The 17,791-nt window shown below is 41.0% G+C and overlaps 1 protein-coding gene across 1 annotated transcript in view; it reads right to left on the reverse strand.

The window, feature by feature from the left end:
- Window positions 1–17,791, reverse strand: part of LOC119422403 (voltage-dependent calcium channel gamma-4 subunit-like) — a 108,754-nt gene that overhangs the window by 3,345 nt on the left and 87,618 nt on the right. The window contains exon 2 of the mRNA XM_037689771.1: window positions 11,803–11,886. Within this exon, the coding sequence (XP_037545699.1) occupies window positions 11,803–11,886 (84 nt within the window). The remainder of the gene's footprint in view (window positions 1–11,802; window positions 11,887–17,791) is intronic.

Below are 17,791 nucleotides of genomic sequence, written 5' to 3' on the forward strand. Positions count from 1 at the left end.
ATAATGTTTAAAAGAAAAATTACCTTTTACTTCCTTATTGCTTTACTTGTGGGTTTAACTTTAAAGAAGCTTCAGAATTCACACGGCTCACACATTTGATTTATATTAATACTACTGACAAAGTTAGCTTCTACATACTAAAAAAAAATTTTAATCTGAAAAAGCCTCTAAAATAGCGCTATTCAACTAAATTGCTCAGGGGGGCACGGTTAATGAAAGCCAAGAGCTCAGGGGTTGGATATCCAGCAGTTTTTGTCATTAAGTAAGTTTGTTTTGTGGTTTAAAATCTACTTTTATTTTAAAATGAACCCAATGGTGGACCGAACTGAGTTCACCCGTGGGCCTTATTTGGCCCCCGAGCCACCAATTGAATAGCCCTGCTCTAAAATATGACCCCTGGTTGAAGTACTAAGTGGAACAACTGAAAATGGTTTTGTTCTTTCCTTTCGTCAGCTGCAATCTAGCTGCTGCTCGTTATAAGCACATCCACTTTCTTCTTATAAATAGTTTATAAAGGCAAAATCCACACCAAGGCAGTGTTGTGACGAGGTGAAGCATCAGATGCTGCAGCACAAAAAGCAGAAGAGAAACATTCACACTGCTGAAACTGCTTCTTTAACTTTTATAACTACAACATAAAACTCTATAGTTGAGAGAAAATTGCTAGTGCACTTATGTTTGAAATCTCATCGCACTGACGCTGTAACCGGATAGGCCGGGAGCCTGACGAGTTGACTCACCAGACACATTTATAGCATACAACACCCCAGGAAACACACCCATTACCCACCACAGTAGACGCTCCGGTCATCAACTTATCTGATCTACCTCAACAGCTGACTCTTAACTTGCAGCCCGTCAGTGGACCAGCGGCTCCTAGAGTGTGGGGAAAGAGGGGCATGAAAGTAGGACAGAGGAGTCTGGCCCCCTTCCCTTCGAACCATAAGCACAGAGACCTGCAACAGTGGGAGAGAAGACAGTAGTCCTGGGCCGAGAGAGGAAAGAAGAAGCCGCTTTGTGTGAGGCTTGCAGCAGTCACCGAGGAGACAAGTGTTTCAGATCGGTGTCCACATCGCAGAGCGGCGCACATTTGACTTTAGATTGTCAGACGAACAGTTACTGAGCAGGAATCCCACCACCTGGAAAAATGCACAAGCGCACCAAGATAAAGATTGCCATCTTTGTGTTGATGGTGGGCATGGCGTGCATGTTTACAGCCGTGGTGACGGACCACTGGGCCGTGCTGAGCCCACGGGTGGAGAGACTCAATGAAATCTGCGAGGCAGCCCACTTTGGCCTGTGGAGGTTGTGCAAGAAGCACATCTACATCACCTCGGAAAACTATGTGGAGGGGCACGGCTGTGGACCAATCAGCCTGCCTGGGGGTAAGACAAAATTTTTATTGGAACTCTTTTTAACTCTAACATAAAGTCATCTTTAAACTGAGCAGGACTCTGAAACCCATCCATCCATCCATTATCTTTACCCGCTTATTCCATTTTGGGTCACGGGGGTCGCTGGTGCCCATGTCCAGCAATCACTGTGCAAGGGGCGGGGTACACCCTGGACGGGTCGCAAGTCCATCACAGGGACACATAGAGACAGGACTCTGAAACTCTTACTAAAAAGTTTGACACTATAAACAATGAACATGTGCAAGGTGTTTCTTGCAACCCACCCCTCCTGATGTGTAAAGCTACTAATTGAGGATGTCACATGGCTTTCCATTAAACAGCTAAAGATGATTCAGGTGTGACCTTTCAAACTGCATTCATCTGTGGTAAAAGCTTTTGTTTGATTAGTCTTTATTAAGTCACATTTGGTCTAATTAAAGCAGTAGCATAAAAGGTCAGGTTTCACCAATCGATCCAGCAAGTTACCGTACATTTTGTTTTTATAAGAAAACTGTTCGGAACAGAGAACCCTTGGTGGACAGATATCTTAAACCACCTTTGAAACTTAAAGACCACAACTTGAAGCTTTGGTGGTACCAGTGGGTTTTTCCCACTGCCATGTTTGACAGTTGGTCAAAACTTTTCGTTAAAATGACTGAACTTTCTTGAAAGAGAAATTAGGCAGCGATAAAGACATTTAACATCCTGAGTGACTAAAGGAACTTTTTTTATGACTGTGTTTCAAACAAGCAGACAGTTTAACCTGAATGTGTTTGTATTTATATGTTGATTGACATTGAGGGATTGTTTTAAACAATGATGTTATGGTGTGCAAGATACTAAAAAAAGGTGCTCCAAATCTAATAACTCTTAAAGAAAAGTTGGCGCATGGGCAACAACAAGAAAAAACCTCTTTATGTGTTTTATACAACAAAACCACCCATCTAGGTGAAGGATGACTGTTTGTTTGTTGTTTAGTTGGAATATGACATGTTTAGCATATATGAACAAAATGTAATGTGCAAAACTAGTACTATTCCCATGGTAATGTAAAAAAAAATACTTTAAAAACAATTATATTGAATTTAGTAGCAGTAGTAAAAGGTAATGCATTTTTTCCTGAAACAATAAATAAAATAGATTTAGTATTAAAGAGCTTTATCTGTAACGTTTCCTGATTCATAGATAAGAGTGTCGGCATGTGATGTAATTTAAACCTTGATTTTATTTGGTCAGAAAACAGCTGGTGCAACCCAATCCTGCAACACTTACCCGGGTGAGTTCCACCCATTCAGAAGTGAGCGTCCTTTAGACACGTGAGTGTGTTTGTGGGATGAGATCTTAATGAGATACACAAACAACAGGTGTGAAGACTTAACACGTGGGAATCAATTTGATGAACATAATCTAATAAACCCCGGAGACCAAAAGACGAACATTAAATACAACAGCTGAGAAACCGTTTTATATGTCAGCTACCAAGTTCAAGTTCAAGTAGGTTTTATTGTCATTCGCATCACATGTGGTACACGAGGTGGAACGAAATTATGTACACAGGGTCCCAGTTACACCCAACAATAGCAAAAATATGAATTGTAAAAAGAAACGGTAAATAAGGATCTAAGATATACACAAGGAAATACGCTAAACGGTGACAGTGCAAAACAATATGCCGAACAACAGCAACACAAACATGAGTCTGTGTGAGCAGATGAGAAAGAATGAATAAAGCAGTATGAAATAATCAGCAGCATGAGATCAGCAGCATGGATAATCAGCAGCACATATTACCAATCAAAGTGACATTACAGTATTTTTTTCCCACAGTGATTATTCTGGTTAGAGATTCATGAGTCTAACAGCCTCAGGGTAGAAGCTATTCCTCAGTCTAGTGGTTCTACACTTAATGCTCCTTAACCTCCTTCCTGAGGGGAGCGGGGCAAAAAGTGTGTGTGTTGGGTGAGTGGGGTCCTTTATGATGCAGGTAGTCCTCTACCTGCATCTGGAGGTGTAGATGTCTGTGATGGTGGGGTGGCTGACTCCAACAGACTTCTGTGCAGCCTTCACCACTCTCTGCAAAGCTTTTCTTTCTGCAGCTGTGCAGCCTCCATGCCACACGTTGATGCTGGAGCACAGGATGCTCTCCACTGAACTCCTGGAGAAGGAGGTGAGGACCGAGCTTCTCAGTCCAGCTCGGCTCAGCCGCCTGAGGTAGTAGAGTCTCTGATGAGCTTTCTTGATCAGACTGGTGGTGTTGTTTCCCCAGCTGAGGTTGTCATTCAGGTGCACACCCAAGTACTTGTAGCTGGAGACTACTTCCACCGCAGATTCTCCTAAATTCAGGGGAGGGGGGGTAGGTGTGCTTGTTTCATCATAAATGCACAATCATCTCCTTCATCTTCTTCACATTGATGTGAAGGTTGTTCTTCCTGAACCAACTCTCCAGGTGTTCCACCTCCTGCCTGTAGCTGGACTCATCTTTGTTTGTGATGCATCCAACCACTGCTGTATCATCTGCAAAATTTACAATGTGACAGCATGGATGGATTGTTGCACAGTTATATGTGAGCAGAGTGAACAGGAGGGGGCTCAACACACAGCCCTGAGGGGAGCCAGTGCTGAGGGTTATGGTGGATGAGGAGAAGTTGTGGATCCTCACAGACTGTCTGTTTGTTAAATGTCCAGGGCCCAGTTGTATATGGGCCCAGTTGTATATTGAGGGGCTTCGTCCTGTGAGTAGTTTTTCCAACAGGGTCTGGGGAATCATGGTGTTGAAGGCAGATGTGAAGTTCACAAAGAGCATACAGACATAGGAGTCCTTTTTCTCCAGGTGGGTGAGAGCAATGTGGGCCACAGAGGAAATGGCATCTTCTGTTGATGGATTATTGTGGTATGCGTCCTGGTGAGGGTCCTCGCTGATGTTGATGGTAGGTCATGTGGTCATGACCAGCCTTTCAAAGCATTTAGCGACTATCGGGGTGAGGGCTACTGGCCGGTAGTCATTCAGACCAGTTGCTGTATAGCTTTTAGGAACTGGGATGATGGTGGCGGTCTTCATGCAGGTTGGAACAGTTGCCATGGAGAGGGAGGAATTAAAAATGTTGGCCACCACCTCTCAGAGCTGATCGGCACAGTCTTTCAGCACCTTCACCAGGATGTTGTCTGCCAAAGAACCTGCTGACAATCGATCGACCAGTCTTTAAAACAAATTCCTGTCACTGACAGATACAGACACTGAATGGTAAAAGCAATAAGAGCATTCACACGACCTGCACGTTTTATTCCACGTAACTCAAAAAGTCAAATAATTTTGTTGGTTTCTTAAAACATAAATAAGATGCTAGCTAGAAGCTAACAAAATGCTAACTTAAAGCTAAAACTATCAAATGGCTAGCTAAAAACTTTGTGGCAAAATGCTAGCTAAAATCTAAAACTAGCAAAATTCTGGCTAAAAGTAGCAAAAGACTAGCTACTAGCTCATTAGCATAAGAAGACAAAAGCAGTGCAAGTATCTTGAAGCAGATTTCAGAGAAAAGTGTTTTTGAAGAAATTTCAGTGCATTTCAATGGAGAAATAAATTGTAAATAAAGCTAAATAATTTTAAAAGTATAAAAGTTACAAAACCCAAATGCACAACACCGATCTCCTGCATGAGCTGAACATTTTGATTTATGAACAACCAAAATAACACAAAGTATGCAGAAATAGTAAGATTGCAAAAAAACGTACTTAAAAATAACAATAGTTAAAAAAATAATCTATAGCAACTACAGCTTTCAACAACAAACGACCATCTTCAAATTTCATACCGCCTTTGAATTTCCTTCATAATAGACCATGTTTCCACTATGTTACGAATACTTTTATACTTTTCAGCCACAGTTTACAGGTCACCTTATTTCGACTCCTTAATTAACTCACCTCTCAATGAACCTCCTTGTATACTCACCATGAGTTCAGCTGCTGCATTAAAGCACAGACTGTAATTGAATAAAATGGACGAGCACAGCGTTGAGCTGCTGCCGACTGGAAACGTCTCACATGTTGAGGGGTCTGTGATGGGACTCGCTCAGCTGTGGCATGCTGACCGCCGTCTGAGAGCCAATTATCGGACAGTGTCAGACAATTGCTGGGCATTTACGTCAGGTTTTGGAGACAAGGATGCAGACAGCCCTAACAAATCCCTGCTACTTACAAAGACAAATAATTCTTTTTACTGTCGGGATCGGTGCACACTGTCAACACCGCAGGGTTTTTTTCAGGGACAGATGAAATGCCTGAGGGGGTTTTATTGTTTCAGACATGTGTTGATTCTAAATAGGCTCAACCCACTCAGACATGTGAAACTCTTCAGACTATAACGACAAATGGCAAATGTTTCAGATAACAGAGTCTTATCCAATCATTATTTTTTCTCATTAGCTATAAAATTATGATAAATAGTTGCCACCTAGGACTGTCAGACCACATCTCAATCTTCCTGGCTCCTGCTTACATGCCCCCGCTGAGACGCTCCAGACCGGTACAAAAGAAAGTTAAATGTTGGAGCCAGGACAGTGGACCCATACTGAGAGATTGTTTTGATCGAACAGACTGGCAGGTTTTCAGAGAAGCTGCTGAAAATGGAGGTTCGCTTGATCTTGACCAATACACATCCTCAGTACTGGGTTACATTAGTACATGTACTGACACAGTCTCCACTATCAGAAATGTTAAAAGCTACCCAAACAGAAAACCTTGGCTGAATGCAGAGGTGCGTACCCTGCTGGAAGCCAGGAACACTGCCTTCAGGTCTGGAAACTCAGAGGAGCTGAGTAGGACAAGAAAAGAGCTGGTTGCTGGTATTAAGAGGGCCAAGGCCACATATGCAAAGAGGATCGAGGGTCAATTCATCTCACAAGACCCTCGGAGCATGTGGAGGGGCATTAAGTGCATAACAGATTATAAAGGAAGGAGTGAACAATGCCCCAAAGACCCATCTCTGCCTGATGCCCTCAACAAGTTCTATGCACGCTTTGAAGACCCGAACAGACCACCCAGCACCAGACTCACCTCACCACCGGATGAAGAGCATCTCAGCGTGACCTCAGCAGAAGTAAGGAGTACCTTCAGGAGGATTAATCCGCACAAAGCAACTGGCCCAGACAACATCCCCGGAAAAGTGTTGAAGGAATGTGCTGATCAGCTCTGTGAGGTGCTGGCAGACATCTTTAACACCTCACTTACCCTGGAGACAGTTCCCACCTGCCTGAAGACTGCCACCATCATCCCAGTCCCAAAAAGCTCTACAGTGACTGGTCTGAATGACTATCGGCCAGTGGCCCTCACCCCGATAGTCGCTAAATGCTTCGAAAAACTGGTCATGACTCACATCAAAACAACCATCAACATCAACGAGGACCCTCATCAGTACGCATACTGTGAGAACCGATCAACAGAGGATGCAATCTCCTCTGTGGTCCACACTGCACTCAACCACCTGGAGCAGAAAAACTCTTACGTCCGTATGCTCTTTGTGGACTTCACATCCGCCTTCAACACCATGATCCCCCAAACCCTGATGGACAAACTATTCACACTAGGACTAAGCCCCTCCATCTGCAACTGGGTACTAGACTTTTTAACAAACAGACCACAGTTAGTGAGGATCCACAACCTCTCCTCCTCCACCATAACCCTCAGCACTGGCTCTCCTCAGGGATGTGTGTTGAGCCCCCTTCTGTTTACTCTGCTCACATATGATTGTGCAGCTACCCATCCAGGCTGTCATATTGTAAAGTTTGCAGATGATACAGCGGTGGTGGGATGCATCACAAACAATGATGAGTCCAGCTACAGGCAAGAGGTGGAACACCTGGAGAGCTGGTGCAGAGAGAATAACCTTCACATCAATGTGAAGAAGACAAAGGAGATGATTGTGGACTTCAGAAGGAACAAAAACACCTACACCTCCCTGAACATAAGAGGATCTGCGGTGGAAGTGGTCTCCAGCTACAAGTACTTGGGTGTACACATGAATGACAACCTCAGCTGGAGCAACAACACCACCAGCCTGATCAAGAAAGCTCATCAGAGACTCTACTTCCTCAGACGGCTGAGGCGAGCTGGTCTGGGAAGCTCAGTCCTCACCTCCTTCTACAGGTGTGCAGTGGAGAGCATCCTGTGCTCGAGCATCAACGTGTGGCATGGAGGCTGCACAGCTGCAGAAAGAAAAGCTTTGCAGAGAGTGGTGAAGGCTGCACAGAAATCTGTTGGAATCAGTCTCCCCACCATCACAGACATCTACACCTCCAGATGCAGGAAGAGGGCCACCTGCATCATGAAGGACCCCACTCACCCAGCACACACACTTTTTGCCCCACTCCCCTCAGGAAGGAGGTTAAGGAGCATTAAGTCTAGAACCACTAGACTGAGGAACAGCTTCTACCCTGGGGCTGTTAGACTCATGAATCTCTAACTAGAATAATCACTGTGAAAAACCATATCATGTTGCTGCTGATCTGTTTCATGTTGCTGCTGATCTGTTTCAATGTTGATGTGTTCATGCGTGCACATCTGCTCACAGACTCATGTTCATGTTTGTGCTGATGTTCAATGTTTTATGTTATGAGTGCTTAGTGTATATTTAGTTGATGTTTTTCTTAGTTCATATCTTAGATGTCATTACTGTTTTTCTTATACATTTTATTGTTGGATGTAACTGGGACCCTGCGTACATAATTTCGCTCCACCACATGTACCACATGAGGTGCGAATGACAATAAAGAAACTCTGACTCTGACTCTGACTCTGATATAGCTCTTCTTGAAGGCAGGTCTAATGTTACCTGCCCACTTTGCAGTGATTCAATGGACCAACTCCCCTCTCGCCACTGGTTACTTTCAAACTAATAAACAAACAAACAAACAAACAAAAAAGCAACATGAATGTAACATGTAACGCAACGCATTCTAGAAATGTAGTGTAGTAGAACGTACAGATACTTAATGTAAAATGTAGTGGAGTAAAAGTGGAAAGTATCCATGTTTAACTCTACTTAAGTGAAGTACAGATACATGAAACATGTACTGAAGTACAGTAACAAAGTACTTGTACTTAGTTACATCCCACCACTGTTGAAAACAATGAGCAGGTTCCATTCCTGACTGGGTCTGGGATCTTTCTGTGTGGAGTTAATATTTATTCCCTTTAACATGTTGGTTTTCTTTGGATACTCCAGTTTCCTCCCACAGACCAAAAATATCCATGTTAGATTAATTGGCTTCTCTAAATTATTATAAGATATTTGTGAGCTCATGAATGGTTGACTGTCTTCTTTATATGTGTCTCTGTGATGGACTGGCAACCTGTCCAGGTTGTACCCCTCCTCTCACCCAAAGACTGCTGGAGACAGGCACAAACTTCACGCAACCCTGACCAGAAGGAACAGATGAGTAAAGAAATGGATGGCTGCTCTTGGTGTCTTCTTCTAGTGCTTGACTTAAAACGCCATAGTCATTTACTTTTTATTACCGGTAAAATTATTTCATTTTTAGAAATGATCATAATTTTTCGCATCTTCTTCATCTTCTCTTTACTTTTACAGTGATTAGGAAGGAAGTCATGTGTAAAATCTCTCAATCAAAACCAAGCACCATGGTAAAAGTCACGATGTGCTCATGGCAGCAGAAATTGGAATAAAAGAACAAACAAGTATTAGAAACATGTCCAATCATAAGCTTTCCCCAGTACCTTCTGCTTAGAAAATATCTGGCTAATGCTGACCACTGGTCTAGATCAAAGTGTTTCATCCATATGTGCTCCAGTGGGATGAATCAACCTAGTTAGCTAAAGATAACAGTACAATTCTTAACTTTTACAGTAATTTAATTAGGCCAGTAGGTGCCTATCTTATTGATTTATATAAATGTTTTATTCACCCATCCCCTAGGGAACCAACAATATGTAATGCTATCAGAAAATGAAACCAGGACAAGATGTATTTCAGTAAAAAACAAACATATTTTTCCATCTTTGTCATTCTGGGTCCAACTGTAAAGAACAAACAGTGGATTAATTTAAAGGAAAAAGTGAAGAAATGGAAACAAACGCACTGTGTTTGCTGAGAGGTTTCACGGCTGAGACAGCTGTAAGGACTTGCACCGCTCAACTACTTTGCATCCTTGTTATAAAGACATTGTGGTTTCTTTGACCAAACCTTCACACTGATGTTCCAGAACAGATGAGAGTGGTCTGCTAGTAGCCGATGTGATGTCAAAGCTTTATGACCCAAACTCAGCAAACTTTTAAAGAAAGTAGACAAACTACCAACAGGCTTCAAGAAGTCAGAGGAAGTGGTCTGACTCACCAAATGTTGACTGAGTGCCTCATTCAGAAACAGGTACTGGTGTTTTCAAAATCTCTCCGGATACAAGGAACTACAAAAAAAGGGGGTTTGCACAGTGCTATGACGCAATCACTGCCATTATGTTTAAAAGGTTTATTTTTTTACTTATTTTGTACAACACTTTTAATGTTTCTTTCTAACAAACCAGTGCCTACAACTTTTTAACATTGAATATTATTGGTGATTCTTGAACCTAAAGGGTGCTCATAGTTTCCATTTTAGTTGGACTGTGACCCTAATGGAGGAAAAAACTTGTTAGAGTCCTTCTACAGACAATCGCGTTCAACACAAACATGTGTAACCATTGAATGTGCTTTCTACTAAACCTCTCAGTTTGATTTGCGTTCAGAAAAATACCCACCAGATTATAAAACAGCAAGACTGTATGGATGCTCACTGCTCCCCACACTTCTACAACAGATAACAAACTGATTATGCGCCAACACAAAACTTTCGGACTGCTAGCACAAAATTACAAATGAACCAATCCACATCTTATTAAGCTATGAATAAATCAGCAAAGAAAGAATGGGAACATCAAAAAAGAGCCACTTGAAAGTTCTGACCCACAATCGTCTTTCGTTCAGGTTAACTGCAGAGTCAAAAAAAAAAAAAAACGTTCCAGTCATTATTTCTTGTATTGTTACACATTATTCCATCTTATTTCAGTTTTTTGGTGTGATTTCTTTGACAACCAACAGGAACTGTAACGTTGGAGAGAAAACTTTTTCTTAACTAAATTAGCCCCATAAGTTTGTGTCACTGAAATAGGGACTGTTGATGCAGGGTGTCATAAATACTACATGTAAGTACCTGTAGCTTCGATTTAGCAATAAATAAACAGATCTATACTTGATGCAACCAGTGTCAGTAAATCAGGTGAATGTGTTTAGTGATACCAGTGGCTGATTAAAAGAGTTTGCTGCCTTTCCATGAGGCAATAAAAGTAATCGCATAAATAAAATTTTCTGTTTTGGTTGTGTTGAATATTACAATTGTTGCTTTAGTGGCCATGGCATATATATATATATATATAATTATTATTATTATTAAGTTCCCATTGAGCCTCGAAGACTTATTTACAAGAGACCTTTTCCATACAACATACAGGCAGATGAGGAAAAGAGAACACAAGGGTGGAGGAAGCAAAAAAAAAATATATATATATATATATCATGTTTCACACCATGTCCTGGCCGGGAAAAAGAATAGTATAAAAGACGTAAAAAAAAAAAGACCTTGCAACATAAAGCTGCAACATACAATGACATCACAATACATTTATTCATAGAAGTCGACAATGGCGGTGAGTTATTCATAAACACTCCAGAGAGTTCCAAAGTTCTGATAAGATGGTACAGTGTCTATCAGCATCATGGTTCTGATAAGGCAACAGATGTCCTTGGGGGGGGGGGGGCAGTTTTCTTTCTTCGGCTGCTCCCTTCTTCAAGGGTCGCCACAGCGAACAAACTCGCACAAAGACTTGGCAGTTGTTTTTATTCCTGACGCAACCACTGGCCACCGAGCTACCACAGCCCTCTGTGTGGAGCAGAGAGCTGCTATCTAGTGTACTCAGGGGAGCAGATGGTGGGGGTTAAGGGCTTTGCTCAAGGGCCCAGAATGGGGCAAATGAGGGTGGAGGCAGGTGTGGGTGTTTCACCTTTTCCACCCACATTTTGATCACAGGCTCACCTTCTCTAACCTCTTCACTCCCACATTTTTTTTTTAAATTCAGTGTCTTCTCTGAGACACCCCACTTAAATCCAAAAGTATCCCTATATCACACTCTTATGAGAGTAAAGTCTGCCTTTTTTTAGACAAGCTCTGTTGCACATCAACACAACACACCTCACTATCAGCAGAGCTGCAATTACTGTCACAACATCAGACTTTTTTGGAGAGGGGATAGAGATGTCATGACACATTAAGTACCCTTGTGATAACTCCATCATCACAGAGGGGGGGGGACAGGCAGACAGAGGATTAAAGGTTGGAGTATTTGAAGAGGTTGCACTGACTTACGTAAGATGTACTCTGAGCTGTCTGTATCGTAGTCGTTATCCTCTGGAAAGTGATTGATCCGGAAGCAGCTTCCTTTGTTGATACCTGTGGAGAAGCCCAAATCACGAGTTGAGTTGTCTCTTTAACAAAAGTTAATGGAAATCTGCATCCTCATCATAAGGTTAGACATGAAAAATTAGGATGAAATCTAATAAAGCAGCAGCATATTTTGACCAGTAATGCACGTAGAACATGATGAGACATGAGCTGTTCAGGTGCGATGTCCTGATCCCTCTTTAACCGTGTTGAGGAGAGGTCGGAGTGGATCTTAAGCTCTGAGTATTTTAGACCCCCAGGCACCATCCATGTGCTGCTACGCTCTGAGATCCAATGTTTTCACTGCGAAAACATTGCTTTAAACTTTGAAGAGAATAAAACATTGGATGGTTATAAATATTGGAAGGTTAGGTTTTAACTCAGAGTCTGACTCGAGTTTTGCTACAACATCCTGTCACTTCTCTTTGTTAGCCTGATGGTAACTTTGGAGCACTGATTATACAAAGTTAGAGCCTTGGTGGCACAAGTATCATATGTGTGACATTATAAGCATGCATAAAACCTCAAAACAGTCTAAAAAAAAAGTCTGGTTAGCTAATCATACCCTGAAAGAAACTAACAACGCTTCAGCCCTCACATGTACATAAAGAAGAGAATGTTTCTGTGAAAGAGATAAAGCAAAACAGAGCATGCCTCCTTTGATAATATCTTAATAAATCAAATGGTCATGAAAAATTTTGAAATATTAGTAGAAAAAAGTAACTATCTCATGACAACTAAAGGTGAAACAGAAGTTTTGGCGTATAATACAAGTGTAAGGATAAAGTGTGAAACTTTATTTGGACTAATTAGAAAAACTGAGGCCACGGACACAGATTTGTTTGCATGCATATTTTAATAATAGAGAAATACAGAGATTTATTATTTTTTTTTTTTTACAAAGGTTTTGAATCATTTCAGGAATTCCTTGGCGCAAAGCATTTGTCTCTTTTCTCTATAGAGATTTTAAACGAGAGTCATAAAATGAACTATTATTCTAACAAACTGTACACGGTATTTCCCATAAACGCTCTGGTCTCAAATGTACCACATGAACATGTGATCATGTGACAGCACGTGTGAAAAAAAAAGAAAAGAAATTAGAAGCAAGTTAAGGAAACCAGTTCTCATTTTTAGAAGTGAACTTTGTTCTTTTGCCATTTAACAAGGAAAGAGGTGAGAACAAATACACTAAAGTAGACTAAAAATCATGACATCAAGTTTAGTATTAGTATTTCATTTAAATAACTTTTAGCACCTTTTCTGTTATTCCACAGGTTAGTTTGATCTAAACCTCATAAATACATGATAACTTCAGGGAAGACTGTGTAGTTGCTCAAGTTTTAGCACCAAAACTAGTCTTAAGTCTGTTAGGTTTAAAATGAAAACAATGAGGTTGAATTGAAATCATATATAAAAGTAGATAAAGAGAACCCAGCTAAACAAATGAGACTAAATATTACACTTGGCCATTTATTTATTGAGGGAAATGATCCAATATTACATATTTGTGAGTGGTAAAAGTATGTCTAGGATTAGCAGTTAATTTGAAAGTGAAATTAGAGTCGGGTGTTTTCAATCAATGGGATGATGATCAGGTGTGAGTGGACGCCCTGTTTGATTTAAAGAACAGGGATCTATAAAAGTCAGATCTTCACAACATGTTTGTGGAAGTGGATCATGGCGGGAACAGAGGAGATTTCTGAGGAGCTCAGAAAAAGAGGTGATGCTCATCAGGCTGGAAAAGGTTACAAAACCATCTCTAAAGAGTTTGGACTCCACTAATCCACAGTCACACAGATTGTGTACAAATGGAGGAAATTCAAGACTATCTTTTGGGGAAGTTTATTTTGGAAGCTGGGCCAGTCAGCCTCGTCATCCCAAGTTGATGAGACGCGGATAAATCCCTGGAGGTAAAAAGACTCAGCCTTGCTGGACGCCAGGAGAAGACCTCTCTGAAACCCCACCAAGGTAAAGAGTCGACGCTCGGGTACATCTAGCCGAAATCACTGGGAAACGTGCTATCTGGTTTCAAACAAGATAACTCCCCATCTTTTCTTTATTATCTTAGTTAACCCTAAGTATCCACTTTCCCTCCTTAAACTTTACTCCATCTCTTCTATCTCGCCAGTAAAAAGATAAGCTAAGCCTGCAGTAATTAATCCAGATATCTTCAGATATGTCTGTTGTTTTTAGTTGCAAGTGAGAAATCATGGCCGTATGATTTTTCATTGTAAAGCTCATTAATTAAGCTGTGTTATTGTAATCAATCAGAATAATCAAGTGTACAATGTTTTGATGTTAAATTTTGATTCTGTTAATAAATGACCACATTCATTTTGATGGGTCAAAGAAAATTAACGACTCATGTCACTGATTAGACCATCTCCCACACAGTACTTCTAAGCACAATATCACTTAGTCCAGAAAAATGAAAGAATCCGTTTAAATTAAGTATAATATCATGTACTTGAACTAGTCCAGATATTATAAAATGTAAGAGAGCACCCCTGAGCTAAATCCATCTCTCGGCTGTCTCATTACATTACCCTCCCCAGGCGTGGTGGACCAAATCACTCCAAGAGCAAGATGTGGAATAGTCGGCGAGGTCACAAAGGACCCCAGAGAAACTGCTAAGCAACATTGACTGATGTTAATGTTCATGAGTTCACCATCAGGAGAACACTGAACAACAATGGTGTGCATGGCAGGGTTGAAGGAGGAAGCCACTGCTCTCCAAAAAGAACAATGATGCTCGTCTGCAGTTTGCTAAAGATCACGTGGACAAACCAGAAGACTGTTGGAAGAATGTTTTGTGGATGGATGAGACCAAAATAGAACCTTGTGGTTTAAATGAAGTGTTGCTTGGAGAAAAGCAAACTCTGCATTCCTGCATAAGAACCTTATCCCATCTGTGAAACATGATGGTGGTAGTATCATGGTTTGGGTCTGTTTGCTGCATCTGGGCCAGGACGGCTTGACATCACTGATGGAACAACAAATTCTGAATTATATCAGAGAAAGGACAACGTCCATGAACTGAATCTCAAGAGAAGGTGAGTCATGCAGCAACAATGACCCTGAACACACAAGTGGTTCTATCAAATAATGATTCAAGAAGAATGAAGTTCATGTTTTGGAATGGCCAAGTCAAAATCCTGACCTTAATCCAATCCAGATATTGTGGAAGGACCTGAAGCTGCAGTTAATGTGAGTAAACCCACCAACATCCTAGAGTTGGAGCTATTCTGTACGGAGGAATGGGATAAAATTCCTCCAAGGTGTGCAGCACTGATCAACATTTACCAAAATTATTTCTTCCCTGGGGGGTGGGGTGTCACAACAGGTACTGAAAGCAAAGGTGCACATACTTTTGCCACTCAAAAATATGTAATACTGAATGTTTTTCCATCCATCCATTATCTTTTACCTGCTTCCTCCATTTTTGGGTCACGGGGGTCGCCAGTGCCCATGTCCAGCAATCACTGTGCAAGAGGCGTGATACACCCAGGACAGGTCTCCAGTCCATCACAGAGACATATAGAGACAAACAAGACAAACAACCATTCACTCTCTCACTCACACCTAGAGGCAATTTAGAGTTACCAATCAGCCTAACATGCATGTTTTTAAATCTGTGGGATGAAAATGGAGTACCTGGAGAAAACCCACGCATGCACGCAGAGAACATGCAAACTCCACCACTGAAATCACTGAAATACATCTGAGCACTGTGCCGTCCTGCAGTTATTTTTATGTCCACTAGAATCACATTATTTTTAAACGTACATTTGCGAAGGAATTATGAGGTTGATGTTGGGAAACTACCTGAGTGATCAGCTCTGAAAGACAACACCTAATCAGCAGCTGACTTATTAATTGCTCTTGCACTAATGAACTATCTGTCAGCTGTGTCAACGTTTTTTTTTTTGGTCCATTGTTAAAAATGAAGGCGCAGTAATGTTTTTGCCTGCATTCATGTGTGTGTTTGTCTCTCGGTCTGTTAGTAAAATATCATATGAACCAGTGGATGTATTTTAATGAATGTAATCAATAGTTGTACATCTACAAACAATGAACTTTTGGAGTCGACCAAATTCAAGACAGCTGTATCCAGCAAACTGAAACCAGAAAACACAAAAATATGACTCAGCTAATTTTACAGATACTGAGTTTAAATTTGTCATGACAGGAGCTGAGATGCCTCAACACCTGAAACACACACCAACATGAGAGCGCATGAGATCTTTCTATTTCCTGTGAAACTGTTTAAAACTTTATTTACAAAAGTTTATGAATTAAATTAAATTAAATTGATTTATATAGTGCCAAGTCAGAACAGAAGTGATCTCAGTGCACTGTACAAAAACATTCACATACATAAAATGGATATTAGTAACGTTATTTAACTAAGGAAGCCAGCAGATTGTGTTGAGTCTTCATTGATTCATTCATCTTCATCATGAAAGTGGCCTTGACTCATTTCTTAATTTAAAATGATCTTAATTTAAAACTCTGGCATGAAAGGTGGCAGGTGACATGCATTCCTTCAAATCATACTAGGTCTTTATTTCAGAATGCTGCTTAATATGTAAAAATCTCCAAAGTTCATGCTCAATAATCCAGGTATAAATCCAACAATTTTCAGTCAGGTCATCTGGACATTTTTTTTTTTTTTTTTTTTGCTTCCTCAATCCGAGAAGCCACCAAACAAAACTGATTCCCACAAACAGTTTTCTGGTGCTAAGATGGCCTATGGGGCCCGCCCTCTCCCTCGTCAACTTCTCTGAAACAGCCATGCCAAAGTGGTTCAAAACACCAAAGCACCAGCAAAATGTTTTTTTTCCCACTATGGAGTATGCTGTTTGGGGCAATCAGTTTTGTTTGGTAGCTTCTCGGATTGAGGAAGTCCTTTGGATGAAGGACGAAACATCTCAACAACAACAAAAAAGAAGAAACCAGATGACCTGACTGAACCTTGTTGGATATATATAAAAAGCTGCTGTAGAATCAATTATTCCATCAAAACTTGTGGACTTTATTGGAAAGACGTGCATCGTTAGCCGTATGACTGGTGGTGAGCTCAGTTGTGACTTATAAAGATATTTTATACAGTAAGACTTGCCTTCATCATGTTTGTACTGATGCATAAACTGAGTCACATTAAAACAAAAACCAGCATATAAAATACTTTAATTTTATATAATCATTTCTCACTACTGAATATTTTTGATGTGCTACTTTTCTGTGAAATCCTGCATTTTATGGCTGATGATGTCTGAGACAGCAGGCAAAGAAAATTAAAGAACTTCTGGGATTAAGTGATGAAACCGCCTCAGTCTGTTGGCTCCTTTGTGTCAAACTCATTCTTTCAGTCTATTTCAACACTCGTTTTGTGCCTCCTTAAGAAGACTGAATGCTTTTCTCTTTAAATTTCCACCAGTTCCTTTGGAATATATATTCCAGAAAGTGCACCCCTTGATTCAACACAGAGCCTCACTCACAGAGCAGCATTATTCTGACGGAGTCAGACATGTACGTTCAGCAAAGCTGGAGAAATTAATTGGCTGTTTTACCTCAAAGTTGAAGAATACGACGATGGCACAGTGAAAATGACATTAAAGATTTGAGCTGTGCAGAGAGTACACTGGCCAGTGTAGGAAAATAACTGGGGGCATGATGGAGAAACGACAGAGCAAACTGAGATAGAGGTCTTTGGGGGAGGTGTCTCCCCAGAGCCTATTTATCTGTGAGATCAGAGCCCATCTTTTATTACTCAGCATAGCTTCACCATGGCAACCTTCCCCCAGCAACCCAGAATCACATTTCTATTGCTGCTTCTCAGAGGATGCCTTTGACTTCCTTCTAATGCATTCACTGAGCTACCCCCCCCCCCCCACCACACACACACACA

This window comes from Nematolebias whitei, chromosome 16 (genome assembly GCF_014905685.2).
Source record: "Nematolebias whitei isolate Nwh7 chromosome 16, NemWhi1, whole genome shotgun sequence".
Taxonomy (NCBI): Eukaryota; Metazoa; Chordata; class Actinopteri; order Cyprinodontiformes; family Rivulidae; genus Nematolebias; species Nematolebias whitei.